The 20,423-nt window shown below is 39.7% G+C and overlaps 1 protein-coding gene across 3 annotated transcripts in view; it reads right to left on the reverse strand.

Moving 5' to 3' along the window:
- Nucleotides 1-256: 256 nt before the first annotated feature.
- Nucleotides 257-20,423, reverse strand: part of LOC113579371 (transcription elongation regulator 1-like protein) — a 71,325-nt gene continuing 51,158 nt past the window's right edge. For 2 of the 3 annotated variants that reach the window (XM_035533685.1, XM_027013261.2), the window contains 9 exons: nucleotides 11,661-11,816; nucleotides 8,093-8,175; nucleotides 6,964-7,052; nucleotides 5,167-5,318; nucleotides 4,024-4,105; nucleotides 3,449-3,584; nucleotides 2,984-3,073; nucleotides 2,421-2,539; nucleotides 257-1,405 (listed from right to left, as the gene is read on the reverse strand). In XM_035533685.1, coding sequence (XP_035389578.1) covers nucleotides 1,249-1,405; nucleotides 2,421-2,539; nucleotides 2,984-3,073; nucleotides 3,449-3,584; nucleotides 4,024-4,105; nucleotides 5,167-5,318; nucleotides 6,964-7,052; nucleotides 8,093-8,175; nucleotides 11,661-11,816 — 1,064 coding nt within the window. In that variant the 3' untranslated portion in view covers nucleotides 257-1,248. The remainder of the gene's footprint in view (nucleotides 1,406-2,420; nucleotides 2,540-2,983; nucleotides 3,074-3,448; nucleotides 3,585-4,023; nucleotides 4,106-5,166; nucleotides 5,319-6,963; nucleotides 7,053-8,092; nucleotides 8,176-11,660; nucleotides 11,817-20,423) is intronic. The other variant, XM_027013262.2, reaches the window with a different exon arrangement.

Consider the following 20,423-nt stretch of genomic DNA (forward strand, 5'->3'; position numbering starts at 1 on the left):
GTTCATAAGCCTGCCTTTGGCCTTTAAACAGATCTGAGAATTTGTAATGAATTTGTAATATACAACATGAAGCAGAGGAATAACACAAATTTCAACCAAAACACGCTGGAAAGAAACAAAGGGAAGAGTCTGTCTGTCTCTGTGTGTTAGCAGTTAGGTGTCTGCACAAAGTAGAGAAGCTGTTAATTGTTTATTTATTTAAACTATCGTTAAAATAAGCCTCACTGAGACTTGTGAGATCACAGTAAATAAAACATTTAACAGGTGAAGGTGATATTTGCCAACTTCAATTTTAGAATAATTTCACTTAATGCTTTTAATTTAGCTTACAAATGTAGCTTTTTCAACAGTGTTACTTTATTTGATATAAAACAAAACATGAATGAATTAAATTAAATATGAAGTGCTTTACCAAAGATTTTAAAACTCTGAGTAGTGTCAAAGTCAAAATCAAGCAACTTTTCCGTAACTGCACACAATTGTTACATGGTAACAATTTGCCATTGTTTATGGTATGTCACATAAGGCAAATGAAAAACAAATAAAAAAATAAATAACAAAATACATCACTATGGTCCAAGCAATTAAATAGTCCTCTGTAAAAGTAATATACTGTTTTGTAGAGTGTGAAGCGCACTTGGTAAGAGTCTTGATTTTTAACATAAATGCATTAACTATGTTAATGAGATGTGAAATCTATTATTTATAATCAATACAGTACCATAACAATTTTAGTCACAATGATCTTTTTAAACAACAATTGAAAAATCCACCAAAACAACAACTCAGTGATTCTCACAGATGCTGTGGAGAATCTTGTTTTTGCTGTAACATTCCACATAGTGATTGAACATCCACTAAACCAGATTCATTACAGTGCCAAGTTATCAACATATTTACAATCCTTAAAAATAACTTTATACCTGTTTGCTGAGGTCAATGGCTTTAAAACACACAGTTTACATATTTACTGAAATACACTATTTAAATTTTATTTACTGTGACATCTTGCAACATACAATATCAAGAGCTTCAATATGAAACACAATCTTGTCAGAGCTGAACCATCTCTAAAGTCAAACCTGATTGGCTGACTGTTTTTTTTTTTTTTTTGTTTGTTTTTTGCTTTTTTGTTTGTTTTTGTCATTGTGCCATTTGAACAGAAAATGAACTGTTAGGGGATTCTGTCACAGTATTCACCCCCCTCCCAAAGAAAAAAAAAAACAAAACAATTTTCCCAGCCTGTCTTCATCTCATTTTGCGCAGTTTCATTCGGTTTTCCTTGTCACGCTTCTTGAGCCCATTGACAAATTGGATGAAAAGGAGCTCCCTGTCCTTCTGTTTTGGAACTTGTTTGAAGCGTGGCTCTCTGCCATACTTCTCCGAGAACTCTTTGAAAGTTGACCTGCGGGAGAGAGCGGGGACATAAATCGCCTGGGTCGTGCCGGGCTGCTGGAGCCCTCCTCTTTTCCAATTTGCTGGTGTCATGATACTCTGTTCTTCAACTGCACATGCATGTCACCCTCTACAGTATGTTGCACTTTAATATGGATTTGGTCATTGTTCACTTTGTGGCTGGAACTAGGCAGGCTTAGCAAAGCAGAAGGTAGTGGGGGGGGGGGGGGTCGCACAAAAGCAACCCCCCCCCCCCCAGTCCAGATCTTCTGTCTTCAGTGTTAGGACTCTTACACCACGAGGAAGACATCGTCAAACTAGCAGTTCTATCTGTGTGTATTCAACCATTGTTGTGCTGATAATCGGAGAATTATTTGATGGGACACAGAGCTGAACGCAAAAGTAACATTTCATGTTTGAGCGTTTCAAGATGCACTACATTTAGTGCCTCAGAAAGGAAAGAGAAATGTTTCCCTCTTCCTCACTCTCACACACAATCTTCCTGTGTCTTACTTCTTTCTATTTCTCATATTATTTTCCAATCATTAGCTCAAAGTTTCTGCTTCCATTAAGACATATTCGTAAATCTCTTCATGATCTTCCTTACATATGTTTAGACTGGGCAATTCTCAAATGAACTGTACTCTGTTAATGTAAATGTGTCATGACTATAAATGACTCACAAGAACCTTTGTTCACAGTACACAAAGGTGAACATCAAACAGAGATATATTCCCAGCAGGGATTGCGGCACTTTCATCACTATTTGAATTCTCTTCTTCAGGGAACATGAATTAAACAGGGTTATCATCAAACATACAAACTCAAAGAAACTTGTAACACACCGGACCTGTACCACAGATCACATTAATTATTAATACAATACCTGAATAAATAATTCTCAGGTCATGAGTATGGGGCCAATATGTTTTCTCTCTGGGATCCGTTTCATTAATACAACAAGTGAGCTATTAATAAGGCCCTTGTAGCTCTTTACATTTAAAGCACTATGAACATGATCGTACCTGGATGTCACCTTTGACTCTTCGAGTAGTTTTCTGAACTCCTCCTTCGCCTGCTGCAATTTGTTCTTTCTCTCCTTGTATTCCTCATTTATCCTGGCCTTGACGAACTGATCAAAAATCTGTGGACGTAGCAGCAGGATCTGATTCACTTGGAGGCACTGAGATAGGGGCCAACTGTGCCAGCCAGCAGGTGCCCAACTTAAAGTAAACTGATTGCAGGGTCCATAAAGTGGAGGGAGACATGACCTCATAACAAAAGCACACATCTGTAGACACTCTGCCGAGTTTTTGCTAGTGGACTATGTCAAAATCCACTGCAAACAATGCTATGCCCCCAGGCTAATTGTTATCTAGCAAAATAAATACATTTATTAAGACAACACTGAGCTGCTCTTTAGCCAGGCACTCGACTGATTTAGGAATTGCATTCTCAGTTTGTTCTCACCCTAAAAAGTCTTTGTTCCCATTACAGTTTTCTCCAGGCATGTTCTGTTGTTATGAGATCATGTGTGTAAGAGTAGGTTCAGACCAAGGTGGGGGGACGTGATTGAACCAGGCCCTACCTGCTTACGTTCCTCAGGGCCTAGCAGGAGGTACCGAGGGTCAAACACAATTTTGTGTAATTCTTTCTCCCATGTAGAAAATGCAGACACCTGAAAATTGATGGAGGAGGGAAAGAAAAGAGTCACGCAAGCAATAACACAGGCAATAACACAGGCAATAACACAGGCAATAACACTGCACGCCCAGTCATCAGCTAAAATCACTTTATTACTGCCCGTGTCAAATAAACCATGTCGCACAAAGCATAAGATGACAGGATTCATTTCACCTAGAAGAGGTCAGTATTTGTCCTCAGAACAGATCTAAGACCCCAAAAAAGTGTATGAGAGCCCTTCATTTCAACAATGAATCTACCACTGGCAGCTCACCAGTGTCCAGTATAATTCTGCAGCTAAAGTGGACAGCGCTGCTGGACTTCATGTAGCTTAGTGCTGTTGTGTGCAGCTAATGCTTCAAGTGCTCACCCCTCTCTCCAAGAGCATATCTCTGAAATGAGTAACGCGGAGCTCCAACGGCAGGACTGGCTGATCAGGTGCAGCCCGGCACCTCTCCGCGTGCCCGTCAGTGCTGGAAGCCATGCAGTTGGCCGGCTCCTCGAGCCTTGATTGGAATCAAAATCGAAAAGACATCTGTTTAACCTTCATGTCCCAAAAACAATGTTGGGGGTATTTCCTGTATACATTCCAAACCCATTTCTGTGTCCACAACTAATAAAATCTGATAGGATTATTGTTGTCCTAGTTTACACACATACACACACACACACACACACACACACACACACACACACACACGCCTAGGAATGTAAATTTGAGGATCATTTCTTAGGAACCTTGTTTGGGGAATGTGTACATTAAACTCAGAATACTTGTGCATACTCTTATCATCAAAAGAAACTGGAACCATTACACCAGATCACTGAACCGCCAACAGATTTCTTGATGATAAAACCTGATTTTATTAGTTAAGCCTAACTTCATATTAAAAACCTCTTTCTGGCAAGCAACCCATCACAGTATGGGTTAAACGGCAGACATACTTGTTGCGTTTAGATTTTGAAATGTGGTTGTCTTCCTCCTCATCATCCTCATCTTCAGCTGAGGGAGAATTTGAGCCATCATCTATAGACAAAACAAAACACTGGACTATTAACAAGTTTTACATTTAGTTTTCTATTAGGTTTCCAGCCACAGATTAATTGTATTTCCAGTGTGATTATTACACTTAAGTAAAGAACCTTACATAAGAAACATATGTTCGTGTTTTTTAAAACAAAAAGTGAAAATCCTACTTTTACAGCTCAGAGTAATCTAGTTTTTGTTTGTCACCTTCTCTGTATTTTAAACCAAAATCAGCTTTTAATTTTTTAAGAAAAATATTTTTATTGGTTTCTGAATGAAATCAGTGCTTTAAAATACAGCAAATGTTAATAGTGCTGATAGGAAATGAACTATTATTTGCTGCAATTATCCTGACTTCCAGAGTACAGCACTTCAACTGAAAGGTTATGGGAGCTGGGATGACCAATAAATCACCCAGTTCATTCTATATAATAAAACCCATAATGAACACTTTTAAAGGTATGGATCCATATAATAAAACCATGGACTCATTTACCAACGACTATTTGTTTTATTTGAACTTTGAAGTTCAAACATACAAAACTTGTTTCCTGGCAACTGCAATAAGGCTAAATCAATAAAGATGAACAAGCTTAGGGGAAAATCTAGTCAGCCGAGTAATAACTTCCACACAAAATCTGGACTAATTCAATATTTGCACAGGCAATCACATCAGATTAGTTCTTATTAGCAAAGCCATGAGTGCACAAGGTCAGAATTTTTAGGTATTGTCTTTTTTTATAATTATGATTATTAAGGGGTTACATTTGTGGGTCAAGTTCATCAAATTGATACATGAATTGTAAAGTGATGTAATTGGCACTTATTCTGCTGAACAATTTCCTCAACTGATAAGTATGATGATTTATCTCGTTCTCCAGTGAAGCAAGATAACATTTTCTTCAATGGCTAAACCTGATATTTTTCATAGAGGAATGTATTGGGTGTTTATAGTAGTATAGTAAACAAGCTCTGGAATGAAAAACTCAGAACCCAGACGAGTCAAAAATAAAGTAACCTGAGTTTTGATTTCATCCCCATGTAAAACCATGCAACCTTACGCAACGTGTCTTTCTTGCGTTTATGTGGAGGGTCCTCTATGATTTTATTGAGGTCCCCCCGGTCCTGTAGATCTAGTGGTTTCTCCCACACAGACAGCTGCATGGTAGGGTTGAAGAAGAATACTCTGTCATCTCCTGTCCAAACCACACACCTGCAAACACAGGAAGGCACAGAGACTGAGATTTTAACATGTGCATACCAGCTGCACCCTGAGAAAAAAAGGGCCTGACGCGCAAAAACACATCAGTGAATACAAACTGTAAGCAGAATGTTATGCTTCACACACACACACACACACACACACACACACACACACACACACACACACACACCAACTAAGGGTTGTAAATGTCCCCCAAATTACACTGACTCTGTAACGACAGCAGGTAATTCAAATCTGTACATATGCTTCACATCATTTCATGAACAGCTCTGAGTTTAACAGCTAGGTTCTGTGGCTGTGAACTGATTATGCGATGCCTCCATTTTAAATGGTGCCTGCTGTCATTGACCATGTACAGGTTCCCACAAAAGGGGAAATGCTAAATCCTTTTACTCTGACAAGGTTGCAAATAACAGTTGACACCAGTAGCTAGGAAGAACCACATGTTGCTCACATGGAAAACATCGATAGAGATCCTTTCCCACACTTATTTTCTAAATATCCCATTGATCCCATTGATGGAGAATGCAATACGTACAGTGTCATACTGAACCCTAATCCTTCTCTTGTCATTCAGACACTGCTTGACTAACAAATGTTGACATTTCATTTTGAGTCACATATTACTAGGTCTGGACTAACATCTGAGCAGACTCCAAAACACGGCTGCATCAGCCTTTACATAGTTCCTCAACTTCAGAGTTAATTTGCATCTGTATCCTCAGTGGTAGGTTCTTACGTTATGGTTGCTTTACTCCGCCTCTTCCCTCCCCATGCAGTTACTCAGCTATGCTTTAGTAGCACAGCAGGCTGCACATTGGTGATAGCGGGCTGTCAATCAAGCATGCTCACTGAACTATTAGATCCACACCCAGACCATTCTCAGCTAGGGCTGATGAACCAGTTTGTAGTTGATGAACCTGTTTGGTTTTATCATTTAGTTATGTTGTTAATAGAAATTCTTCTTACATATTTAATATAACATTCTAGATTACTTTATAATATGTTTCCTGGGTTTTTAAGGCCCACTACCCCCAGGCCATGTCAGCGTACCACCTGAAATATTCCTGCAAATATACATCTTAAGGAGCTGGCCTGCGACCCACACATGCTCTGTGTCCTAAAATTGCCTTGGGGGCTTATGCTATATAAGCAGGAACTAGATCATGCAGGAGCCTGAAAAACCTTTACCAAGGAGCTCTCTTTGCCGTGGCCATCCACAACATGGTTAATGTAAAGCCTTTTTAAGCAAATGCAGGCCTGGGAGTCCACAAAAGCTGACAGAGATGGACCATAAGCGCCTGCTGTGGTGGAAAGGTAGCGTGCAGGATGGCGTTGGGAGTGCATGACACCAGCATGGTTCCGGCTGAGATGGGGAGGTTGTGAACCATCAGAGGCCTGAAGCTTTGTCATTCACATTGAACCAATTTGGATAGATCTCCTGCTGCAATCCCGAATGAGGCATTAAGTTAGGCATGGATCGCAGAGAACTCACTGCATTTTATGACCCAAGGCTATAACAAAGCGTGGGTGGGACAGACGGTTGTCATTGGATTCACATTGAACTGTTCTGCACTACTCACTGTCAATCAAATGAGAACACAGCAGAATGCATTATTAAGGGATGAGTTACCATGGTGATCCTGGCACAGGTGTTGATGCAACGGGCCGATTGTCTTTGGGTGAGCTGTCAATATTCACGCTGACCTTAAAGTGCTCATCCTAGGTATTAAACACACACACACAAAAGTGAGATATCTATCTTATGCATAACTGTCTGATCTCTGAACCTTTTGCATTTTACAGATAAAAAAAAATCAATCAACTTGAATTACTTTTAATGACATCTAAGAAAGAAGACGACTCCTAAAGTATTGAAGAACCACACTACTTTGTATACTAAACACAGTCAAGTGTCCTCTCGGGATTTATAAGATTCATTTTCATAGCATATTTCAGGTTCATTTTTCATAGCACTAAGTATTCTTCCCTGACAAAAAAAAACCTTAACAATCCATTCACTCTACTTTTAAGGAAATTCAATGCAAATTGCCTTCCAAACTCATTTTAATATTAGCACAAAAAAGCAGTGAACTGAAAGAAAGTGAAAGGACATTCACATACATGGGCAACCCTCATCTCTGGGAGCCCTGATCTTCAAATGGGCTTTATAATTGATGTTCCCTGCATTCCCTTTCCCTACTAATCTATTATATGAATGTGAAGTTCAATTAACTTGCTTCATGAAAGGGTTAGGAGGCTAATAACAGAATATTGAATGGATATTATTGTGTGATAACTGGTTGAGATGTGTTGGCATCTTCAGAGCATATGGATAGCAGTCAATTACACAACCCGTAGCTGACCAAGTGACACAGATTTCCAGTTTTCAACTCAAGGTTTGAAGGCCTTATGCTGCATGTCTGGACAAATTAATTAGAGTTCTGGGAAAGTTTTACTAATTAATTGTGCTGTAAGGGCATCCTAAACCATCAGCCTGTAGGGGACATTGTGGGGACAAAGGTGTACTCTAACAAAGCAATAACTGAACCATGTTGATTGGACCATAAATCATCCTTTTATTTCCAATAAGTTTAATTTTTTCTCTTTTCTGGACCAAAGACAGTTAGATCTGATTTATACTATGGTTCAAAGAATTAAATGAAATGAACAGTTATGCCAGTTAGGGTGATGTTGCCAGTTACATGGATATAAAGATCAGAATGAGCTACTGATGGAGAAAGTGACCAATGACCACAAACCCCTGCTTTGTCCTCCACGGCCGAATCAGAGCTGAACACCAAGGCTCTAGCACAGGGCGGCTTCTTCACTTCCAGCGTCTTATCTAGAGGGAAGAGCACAGCTCCTTGCAGTTTAAATTCTCAACAGCCCAAGACAATCAATCAGTGTGCAATCAACAGGTATCTCAAATCTGAGATTCAGTTGGTATGAATGACAATATCATTTTAAGTGGAGTCAAGCAGGCTAATTAAAGTACTTAAGCCTTCATTTGGTCTACCAATCAAATCTTCATTTGTAAGCGATGTGTAATCAAAAGCAATGAGTAAATACAAAACTGAAAGGGTGCAAATCATCTTTGGGCATGTCAACAGTAGTAGAAAATTAAAATAGATTTGAGTCCTCATACATTAACCTGGTCTACCAATCAAACATTTGTATCTAATCTGGCCAACACTGAAACAAATGTGTAGATTACCTTTGAATGAAGAAAGTAAAGTAGGGATCAACTAAGAAGGCAGAATAGTTTTTTATGTTTATAATACAACATGCAGAAGTTCAAGTTATTCCAGTAACAAATGATCATTATCAAATTGTTATTATTATTATAACATTACAGTTGTGGTCACTCAAATATAAATCTTAGTGTACAAGTTGCTAAAAATCAAATGTTATTTGTTTTTGCCTTAATATGGTAGATTTTGAATAGTAAATCAATAATGCTGCAAAAAAACATAGAAATCAGTAAGGGAAAAGACATAAAAGAAGTCTGAAGTAGGTTTTTGCACTGGTCTGACTGGTGGACAAATAGATTTTTGCAGCTATCTACTGGATGGCAGGAAATCAATATAGCAGCAGTGCCATTTGACTGTTAGTGACACTAATTCCATTCTACACCAGCATTCAACTTAGTTTTACGAGATCAAACTAAATTAACTTGAGATCACGTGACGCACCACTTCAAGACTGTACCTGAAGTCAGACATGTGTCATACAACACAAGTATGTGATGTTCCTGTGCACAGCTTAATGTTTCTGTTTCTTTTTGAAGTGCACAGAGAAAGCACACACAGCTCAAAACTGAAGCCTTCTGCTACAGAGAAAAGGGGGAGCGCTGTAGTGGTCTGTGCAGTGCTGGGAATGGCACTGATGACACTAAACCTTTTCTCACTGAGCAATTGCCCAGTGATCACTGAAAGACACGTGTTCAGCCAATGCCATTGAGGTGGAAATGGAAGGTCAGTACAGGGCTTGTGAAAACTGAGAAACATAGAGCTAGCTATCATTACTATGCTTTAAATACTTACATTTCCCTCTTCTGCAGTTTAGCCTTGTACAGTTGGTATTGATCTCTCTTTTAGGTAAAGTTTTATTGCCAGTCCCACATTGTACTGACCAAGATTGGAAAATCAGTCAGACACAAATTGATTAGTTACCATACATATGCAGGCCCTGAGCTGTCATTTGCAGCCAACAGAGCAATTGCTGTGCTTAGCTCTTAGCTTCGACATAATGATAGGGGCTCTGTACTGGCGCATGTGATTAAAAAAAAATGGTACACCTTCACAAAGGTAGTTCTAATGAGGTATAATTCTGATGACTCCGCTCCTGACATAGAAAGGGGAGCCAAATCCGAGGGTTGTTTTAGGCCATGTTTTCTTGAGTAGAAAGCTCACAAGAAATTGACTGGGATGTCTTACTTCAGTCTGTGGGTTGGCAGGCACTCAAGATACCCATATATATGTGCACAAGCACTGAAAAGTGAATTTTTCCATATGTCTATAAGTTTTAAAAACTCTTTTGTGTCCTCTTTTGTGCTTAATAACCACTTATTAAAAAGTAATCAGCAATTAACATTCCGCCAAACTATGGATGTCCTAGAAGAAAAGAATATTCGGGGCTGTGCTTCAGGCTCGATTGAAAAGCTCGAACGATGTTCCTGGGTTAGCATAATGTTACATTGATCCAGTTAAATCAAGTTATCCTAATCATCAATTTATGCTAAAACAATTTAAGGGTAAATTTTTTTTGTATTCTGTCAGACTGTGGAATGATGATTTTTCATTAATTCATATATATATATATAAATAAGACATGGTAATTATTTAATGGTTCCTTTAAACCTAACTGCTGAACTCTGCTGATTAAGAAAAGACGATGTCTTCAGCGATTCTCTGACAGACAAAAGGCTCATATCTCTGGGATACAATGAGAGCACTTGTCTGATGATTATCAGCATCAATTCCAGCTATTAGCTGTATAACCTCTTCTGCAGCAAAGGGTGGTATCTGACCAGTCAGCTCCTCACAGAGCGAATGCACACACAGGAAATTCACATAGAAAGAGAGTGAGAGAGACAGAGGGCAATGCTTGAAGGTGAGGCATCCAGCCGTAGTTTTTACACACAATATATCACACCTTATAATTAATAGAGCTTGTAAAAGTAACATTCGGGCAGTAAAATCAGTTGTGTGCAATGGCATGCATGGACATTGTAATTTCATCCTTGGGTGTAACATTGCTTTGAAAAGTGTGGAACGTGCCGGGCGGAAGAATGTGGACTGTTGCATTCAGTTTAGGGGTCCCTCAATTTCACCTCCCCCTTAGGAAATCAAGTTCCTGGGCATGTGCATTTATGTAAAAAAAAAGGTTCACAAGCACTTTTATGGCTCCATTTGGCAAGACTATTGACATTTCAAGAAGTATCAGCACTATGGTTTAAAATATATTTGTAGTAAAATTGTTGTAGTAAAATTTCTTTTTATTAAAGAACAAATTATTTTGATGGAAAAGTCATCACAACTACATGATATAATTCAGGATTGTAATTATTAATTATGTTGGATTTCATGAGTGCTATAACTGCTAAAAGCCGCCACTAGCTCAAACTTTAGCAGTTCATAACTTTTCACCAGCTACTTCATGTTGCACAATGCGGAAGCCTGAACAGGGAGAGAGGAAGACATTTCTCAGGCCGCTCTGGACCACTCGCTTCCTCACCCTGAAGGATTCATTATTTTAAGTTAGTCATATGTAGCCACTTCCTTTATGCTCCACACAGTTACCCCCACCTTCTAGTGCTCCTGGCTGGACATTCATGCCACTCGTTGACACTCAGATGCTCAGAAAGCATGTCATCTGTTTAATTTCTTCTAAGTTTCCATACTCTGGGTGTGTGGCTGTGAATCTGCTTTACAGGTCTAGCATTCAAATAGTTGATATTAACGATGGAAAGCAACCATGCTGCAGTGTTTATTTTACTAGCTTTGATATGAACTCCACCCTGTGTCTCTGTTTACTGTATCATGTATTAATGCCTATAAAACAATTATGTAATTAATATTAACTATTGCAATTAAACACTGATTAAGATTAGTATAATAACTTATTGATAACAATAACTTATTATAAATTATTGCTATTAGAGTAGATAAAAACACATATAAATATCCATCTATCCATCCATCCAGCCACAAAAACAAATAAATAGATGAACTGATAAATAACCAGGTTAAAGTTTCGGGATTTATAAAAAAGTCACCTGTTCGGTGGCAGCTGCAAAAGTAAATAATGCTGGAGTTACAGACTAACCTCTTTCTGCAGCTTTGAATCTAAGCTCACCTAGAGCTGCTTGATCTTTCCAGTCTCCAGTCACCAGGGTCACACCAGGAGAAGACAGGGATGTTACCTCGGTGATCTGCGCAGGAAGGACAGGACTTAACAGACCTTTCCAGCAGTTCCGGGACCCTGTGAGTCACACAGAGAGAGTGAAATCAGATGCATTAAAGAGTGCCCGCAACATCAAACAAACAGAGAGAGTGACTGCAGAGGGATCCAAAGAGAGAGACAGAGAGAGAGAAAAAAGAGAGAGAAATATAGGTGGAGACCATAAAGATGATAGGAGGTATGGCAAGTGTCTTCTTCAAAGCCTTTCCAATAACCCAGTTTCTAATTCCAGTAGCTAAGCCAAACCAGGGAAAAGCATGAGTGGAAGTTGTTGCATGCCAGGGTCAAACAGCCTGTGACAGGAAAGCAGTAATTATAAGTATATCAATGGAGCACTGAAAGAACAGCTGCTAACTTTCCGCATATTCCCCGTGCTCCCATGTGCTCTGCTGCAAGTCTCCTCGCTGTTCCACCTGCACTCCTCTGTGGTGTGTGTATAAAGCAGCAGCCACCCAGAGCCCCAGCCCAGGTGCTGCAGACACTTCCCTCCTAACATGAGCTGGGACATGGTCTGAAATCCATCAGCATTGCAAGCCCTTCACCACTGCTGTTGTCAGGCACTTCGAGGCCAGAGTGCGGCTTTGCTCAACTCTGCCCGACTTGGATTGCTTAATAAAATGTAGAGGCTCTAAAGTTCCTACAGCACTCTATGAAAAAAAGCAGTGTAACAAAAAAAAAAAAAAAAACACACACACACACATGCACATCGCAATCCCAAATGACAATGATCGAAAACTCTTCTCAGTAGATTACCATTTGAATGGTTTCGGAGGTTGTTTCGAGTTGTTTAGAGTGTACTCTCTTCAGTCAGGCGAGATTCAACCTTTTAGTTCACTCTGCCTGTCTGCATGCAGCTGGGCAAGCAGCGCCTTATTTAGAAAAGGTTAATTATGTTGACTTTAACTTTAGACTGGGCAATGACTGTGTCAGGTCAATATGAATCTGCCATTTTCACCAGAAAGGGAAGCAAGCTTCAAATGAATGCCATAATGAGGAGAATGTGTATTAAGTTAAATATGTGCTTTCCATTAACTGCATTCAATGCAGTGTGGGGAAAAATGTCAAGGTAGCACAACACTTCTAGCACAGTAACACCGAGATATAGCTTTAGCTGCAGTTATTGTTTGTGCAAAAGCTGCAAGCTGTTACAGGCCATTAAAAGCTCAAAATAATGACAAACCAATAATCAAATCATTGCTTTTGTGTGTGTTTCTACACACATAACTACCCCTGACTGACTGCTTATACTTTAGGACTATGTGTATATTGTGCACAGGGCCTGAACTACCCTATTTCCTATTTTAAAGGATATCCATTAGAGTCTGTGCGTGTGTATGTGTGAGAGAGATGGAGAAAGAGACAAAGATCATTTGTTTATGTTATGGAAACATATCGTAGTCACCATATATTTGTGATATTTACATTTCTCCGAGCAGCAACAGCATATAACAACAGCCAGAGAAGTCCAAACCCTTACAACCGTACCGCCGCTGTTCATGACAGACCCTGGAAGCACAGAGGGAGAGGCAAGGATGGAGGAACAAGACAAGCATAGGTGAGAGGTCAGAGCTCATTTATATGGAGGGAATGAGTGATGTGAGGAGAGTGCGGATAGAATTCATCAGATGCAAATGAGCCACTGGCACAGGGGAAAGGGTCTAGTGATTTCATTGCTCTGTTATAAGTCATCAGTAGACCCTAGAAAGTCATGTTTGTTTTAGTTAGGTTCATCTCTATGTCCTGGCAAACACACAAGCATGCAAATATTTCATATGTACATATTTCATAGATATACTTTAATCTTTTGAAGTCCAGTGTTATTCTTTGTTGTAGTGATTCCTCATCACACTACAGCACCAGGCAGGCTGTTCGTCACCCAACCCAGGACTCCACCAATCATGAACTTCACGTCGGATCGTCATCACCAGAATATTGAACTCACCTATGTACTTGATTATTTAAGCCTGTCTCGAAGTATTGCCTCTATGCATACCGAGCATTCTTTTGGATTGCTTTTCTGTGTACTGAACCTTGACTTAATGTTTCCCCTTTCTGATTTTTGCCTGCCCCTTTTGGATTCTGATGCCTGGATTATTGGATGGTCTTTTGACACGGACTGTTTTCCCTGCTTTCGAGTTATTCCTTTTTTTTTTGTGACCGTTTCCACTACCTGTTACTACAATAAATCTCTGTTTTTTATCCGCGAGCATCTGATTTTTGCCTGGCCCGTAACAGATTTGCATATAGTCTTTTATATACAGCATTTATTTTATTGTTTTAATTACTAATATGGTATTACAGCATGGTATAGACCTTAGAGCATCAATGTTTTCTATGTTTTTTATTGTCATTTTTAAATAACATAACTATTGTAAACAGAAAATCTGCAGTGATACTCATTTGCAAGTTTTTATGTGGAATGACATGGCAGTACTGTGCTGCTTGGAACTGATGCCATGTTTCCACAGCTGTAGTAAATTTAGGACACTCATTTTTCTATTTTCTTAGTGTTTTATGAAAAGAAATTACCATAATTTAACTTTCAGAATGCAACAAATACTACAATTGCGCAACAAAGACATGGACACAGGTGTACAGACACACACTATACCCCTACAGGATGGTAAGAAATCAACATACACACAGGTGCAGACACACACTATACGCCTACAGGACGGTAAGAAATCAACATACACACAGGTGTACAGACACACACTATACCCCTACAGGATGGTAAGAAATCAACATACACACAGGTGCAGACACACACTATACGCCTACAGGACGGTAAGAAATCAACATACACACAGGTGTACAGACACACACTATACCCCTACAGGACGGTAAGAAATCAACATACACACAGGTGCACAGACACACACTTTATGCCTACAGGAAGGTAAGAAACCAACATACACACAGGTGCACAGACACACACTATACGCCTACAGGAAGGTAAGAAATCAGCAGTACTATCTCATAAGTGCAGTGGAACTACATCAATAAGGTGCTTGGACAGACTGCTCCGATAAAGAGTGTGATTTTTGGCTGAGCGTTTTGTCTCTGCTGGAATAAAGGTCTTCCGGAGGTCCTGACATTCACGGGGATGAAGCAGAGCCTGCAGCGCTGTATGAGCCCAGACAAACAACATGCTGCCCCAAACAAAAGACATACACCCATGTGTGTGCACATATGCACATGAATGGATGCACATGCCTGTACCAATATACCTGTTGCAGGATCTGAAAGCACGTGTGCACCTACACATGTACACACACACACACACACACACACACACACAAATTAACATGCACATTAACACATTACCTCAATTCTTCTGTCACTTAATTCATAGATAACTGAACTTACATACATCATGCTGTTTAATGCTGGTTTCAGGCATGTTTTAATTAAACTGTTTGAAAAGTTGTCTGTTCAGAACCACACACACATGCACACTCATTCATACACAGAGGCAGATACAATCACAAATTACTCCTTATTTTATTTTCTTAGAAAAATGAAGCAAGTAAGTCAGCTTATTTCAGTATTTTCAGATCAATCTAATTAAAGAAACAGTGTTGCTGGTTTCTGTAGTTTTCTCAAGCTTTTCTAAGTCTCATACAGAAGCACAGCTGACCAATTGCAATGGAAGAGTTGCACCTCTCACTGATCTCAGTCAGTCTGAATGACCAGCTGCGACTGTAGAGGTGCATGTCACACTGATCTCAGTCACCCAGAATGATCAGCTTGCCCTCAAGCTAATAAGATCATCCGGTTAGCAGCGTCCAGTGCCAGGCCAGTGAGATCAGCTAGTTACCTGCTTCCAGTAATATGCTCTGCTTTTCCAATACACATTGCCATAACCATTCGGATAACCAAGCAGGTTAATAATGCCAAAATCTGGATCATATTTCCAAAGGATTCAGGCCAAAGACCCAAACTTTTGATGCATTTGCTGTTTTCCTCTCAAATGTAAGGCAGGTAAGTTTGCATTAAACGTGACATAGCAAGCTGGTTGCCTTTTTAAGGTGCACTAGTCTGATTTAACCCAGATCTCTTCGAAAGGGAAACAGAGTGATGTGTATTAATTTTATCCTGAAAATTGGTAACAGAAAATGATTATATAAACAGAAGAATGAACATAGTGGGAAAAGGACATCACCAGTGCTAAAAGGTCATGCACACACCTGCGGGTTCATTTATGTACTTGACATTTCCCCCCGAGCTCTGGCATATTTCGAGGATAGAAAAGAACAAATGTGAACTTTAAGGCTTAGTGCATGCATGCATTGCTCCGCCTTCGGCTTAACAACCTTTCGAGGGTGTTGATCAGCGGATCATATTCAAGACGAAGTTAAGAAAACCCGAGGGGCTTTTGATGTCAGAGGTGATTTGATGGAGGGTGACGAAGACATTATCTATAATCTATTGTTCTAAAGACTTCAGAGCCCTTTGAAAGATCGTGGAAGTTCTCTTTGAAAGGACAGAACGCAGAGAAGAAAAAAAAAAACTTTTAAGATGTTCTGGGTGTCTGTGAAAACACTGTCCTGACAATGAAGCCTAATTTTGGCTATGACTCAAGTGCTATGGATTAAAGATATAAAGATGAATGATTTCCCGCCTATTGTTTTGGAATGTCCATTTAATAAGCCAGACTCTGGTCTATTAAGTCTCATTTCCCGCTTATGCTATAGACATCTGTGGTCTCTCACAGATATAAGGGTACATGCACCACAATAGTCACATTGGCCCTGCCCCAACACAAATTGACAGTGGTTATTCAGGAAAATCAATTTCCTCCCAGGTGTAACTCACTCTCTCTCTCTCTCTCTCTCTCTCTCTCTCTCTCTCTCTCTCTCTCTCTCTTCTCTCCTTGTCTTTATCAATCATGGTTGTTGTCCATCATTTAGTAGATGCTCTTATTCAGCATGTAATTAGTGTAATGTGTGACTTACTGTAATGTTTAACACACCCTTAGCAGTAGTAAATATACACAAGCATACAGCCCTCAAATATACAGATATACAAACATCCCCCACATACACACAAACCACACTCCTCCAAAGACTATATGCTGTATTTAGATTTTATAGTATTTAGATATTCTCTCTCTCTCTCTCTCTCTCTCTCTCTCGCTCTCTCTCTCTCCATAACAATGCTCTGCAACTGCTTTTTATAACATACTGCATTCTTTAATTATACTCTAAAAGCCTTTCACTTTATAACATACCCTTCCTGACACCACTAACTAATGTTACACGCAACTAAAATACTCAAATACAGTCACTTTATCCTGAAAAACCAGCTGATCTAAATACAGTAACATGTGACCAAGCACTGTTCTGTAGATTCTGCCACCAAGACCCACAACTGCTTTTCTGTAAATATTCAGCGTAAAGGTTATTGTTTTGTTTTTTTCACACATATTTGTATGTTTGCACATTTGCTGGATATGGCCACGAGAGAGCAGTTTCCAAACATGATCACACACATAAAAAAACCCAGGAAATTGCACATTTAGCTAAAAGCAGGAAAGGCATACTGAAAAGTTAGCCATGTTCTCTTTACCTTTGCCAGTGATGCAGTTTCTCTGGATGTACACAATGTGCATAGGTGTACTACATAATGGGAGTAAAGAAAATCAACTTTATAAAGAAAATTGACTCCTCTGAGCAACTGTACTCCTTTTAAAAACAGACAGCTTCAGTCATGCAGTGAATGACTGACAAGCTAGCTGTTAAAAAGCCTGATAAGTTGTATGTGGTTTCAGTGGCCTTTTTCCCTATGGAAGCAGAATATATGTTCCTCAGCACACAGCATGCAGCACCTTGCCTATACTTCAGTCATTTACATAATATGCAAGCTAACAGAAGCCCAATATCCTTCATCTGAAACAGGCTTTGAACTCATAATAAGGCTATTATGTGTTTCTCAGATTTGCATTTTTTCTTTTTCTTAAATGATATCCTCTTGACTACGGACACAAGCCGTTGTTAGCGAGGGGAGCAAAACACGTTCTTTGATCTGAGCTGGAGATGCAGGTGTTCTGCAGACACATCAGTGATAAAAGCCTCTTTGCATCATGGAGAAAACAACTTGCACTAGACAAGGTTCCCCACCCCAAGACTGTGGATTAACCAGGCATCATTGATTTACTGAACTGTGTAACACTGTGTCTGGCCCTTATGGATTATGTGACTATTATAAATTGCCAAATAAAATAAGTTGTATGGGGTGGGGGGTGGGGTTGGGGTTGATGGAGTGTCTGGACCTATACATTGATCAAATTCCACTATCTTGACCATCTGAAATCTGGGCAGACAATCCCATGGACCTGTGTAGTTATATCAACACTCTTCAAAAATTGCTACGAAGCACTATGAGGGCAGTCTGGTGCAATATACAGAAACAGAGGATGAGTGGGTTTCACATCTGGAGCAAGTGGACTGCTGGGTCAGGGCTACTGACGTTAAACTGGGAGATTGTGAGTTGCATTGTTCCTATTATGTCCCGGGCCTGGAGCAAGTGATTCTGACATACGGCTTCACTGTTTACAAGCCAGCTGTGGTTAAACAACTAAACTGGTTCTTAAAATCATGAAATGATTTAATAAACAGAGCTCGAGCAGAAATAAACAGAGCTGTGTGAAAACTCTCAACAGCCATCATAAGCACCGTTATGGAATGACTGCTTTAGCATTTTCAAAGAGGCTGGCTTATTTAGTTTCACGTCTACACTGAGTTTTTCCAGGAATCAGTAGCCTGTCCTAGCTGGCAGTAAGGCCAATAGGCAGCACACACACACACACACACACACACACACACACACACACACACACACACACACACACACACACACACACACACACACACACACACACACACACACATCAGCATTCACCAGGTAAAGCTGTTTACTTCCGGGTCAGTGGAGGACCCCTTATTCAAAAATAAATGTGATGCATGCACTGAATAGGGCAATACAGGGAATGATAAAGTGAATCATAAGCCTTTACATTGTTTTGGCAATGTAACTACAAATATCAACTCTGAGGTTTAGGATGGAGTCTTCTTACTCGTCATTTACAGCACAGCATTCTGTGTACTATTCCTGATTTGCAAGTGGCATTCTATCATTGCTTTTCATATTTTAACACTAATTCTTTTGTCTGAATTTTGTCTCTGTGTACTTCCTCTGACTCTATCGTGGGACTACAGGTAATTGTTTCCAACATCCAGAACAACACCTGATTCCATTAATTACATATGTTCTTTACAAAGGAGAGTTTAATCACGACGAGCTCCACTGCTGAAGGCAGCAGGATGCTGATTGGGTAGCTCGACCTCTCCTCCATACCGCCAGGCTCCCCCACACTGCTGAGTGGGCGTACAGTTTACAAAGACACGGTAGCATCCATGCACTTCAGAAGAAGTAACATTCAACCCAACAGCTCGGCAAGGCTGCACCTGACCCTGGATGGTTCTCCAGCAGTGCGGGACTGATTAGAGCGAACTCTGGGAGGACACATGCCAAGGGTAAAAAAGAGAGGGTAGTTGCTGGGGAAAACTGAGTGAAGACGATGTGTGGGGTTGGACAAAAGACTTGTAGTCACATGTTTTTAGTGCTGCGTATAACAGAACAAACTCAGATTTCAGCATATGCAACATATAGAAGCCGACAGAACTGCTATGCTAGCCATGTGACTCTCATCCTTCACCACAGCTTATATATTTTAATACTACTGAATAAATAGGAAAAGCTGTAATATATATATATATATATATATATATATATATATATATATATATATATATATATATATATATGTAAAACCCAGGGACAAGAGGAATAAGAAGGAGAGAGTGATAAATGAACAGCCTGTGGTGAAACTACCGATTAAAAGACAATCCATCCAGAGACATGTTCTCTGGTGAGAATTCAATCTAAATCAATTAAGTGGCACTAGCACAAGCTGTCGTCTCTCTCATTAGTTTCCACTGAAGCCTATTCAGCACGTGTGAGTGGTGTTTTGCCAGGTCGCACAAACACGCTCGTTTACTTTTACCTGCGTGAGCTGAGTACCAGTCAATCATTTCACTATAAACTAAGGACAATAGATGTGTGACTAGAGCTAACGCAGCAATTATTAGATCGAGATGTTTAAGTCAAAGGAGAAACTGTCACTGTTTTGTTGTAGTAGCAGTTGTTTTTCGTGGTTTGCATAAGTGTAATGGCTTTCAGACAGCTGTTTACCTAATTTCAACGCAGCTGCACGAATAGGTCAACATATGGCTGTGCAAATGACAGGGTATGTTTCTGTAGATTGATGTAATATAGACCCTGTTCCCCTTTCCCTCAGCACTTGTGGGAAACAAAGTCTCTTCTACCTGGGTGGTGTGTAATTCGATATCATGTTTGTTACAAATAATAAGCAGACATTTCAGAATAGCAATGATGCGGAGGCTTAGCGAGAGTCATTCTCGATGAACTCATAGTGTTTCAAGCCCTGTCCCCCATTTCGGGACTCCATGCTGCCAAAAGTTTGAGAAACAAAGGAAGACAAAAAAAAAAAAAGAAAAAAAAAGTGACCTAGTTGAGTCCCGAGGCACATCAAACGATGAGCTT

Source organism: Electrophorus electricus, chromosome 14 (genome assembly GCF_013358815.1).
Source record: "Electrophorus electricus isolate fEleEle1 chromosome 14, fEleEle1.pri, whole genome shotgun sequence".
NCBI classification, from domain to species: domain Eukaryota; kingdom Metazoa; phylum Chordata; class Actinopteri; order Gymnotiformes; family Gymnotidae; genus Electrophorus; species Electrophorus electricus.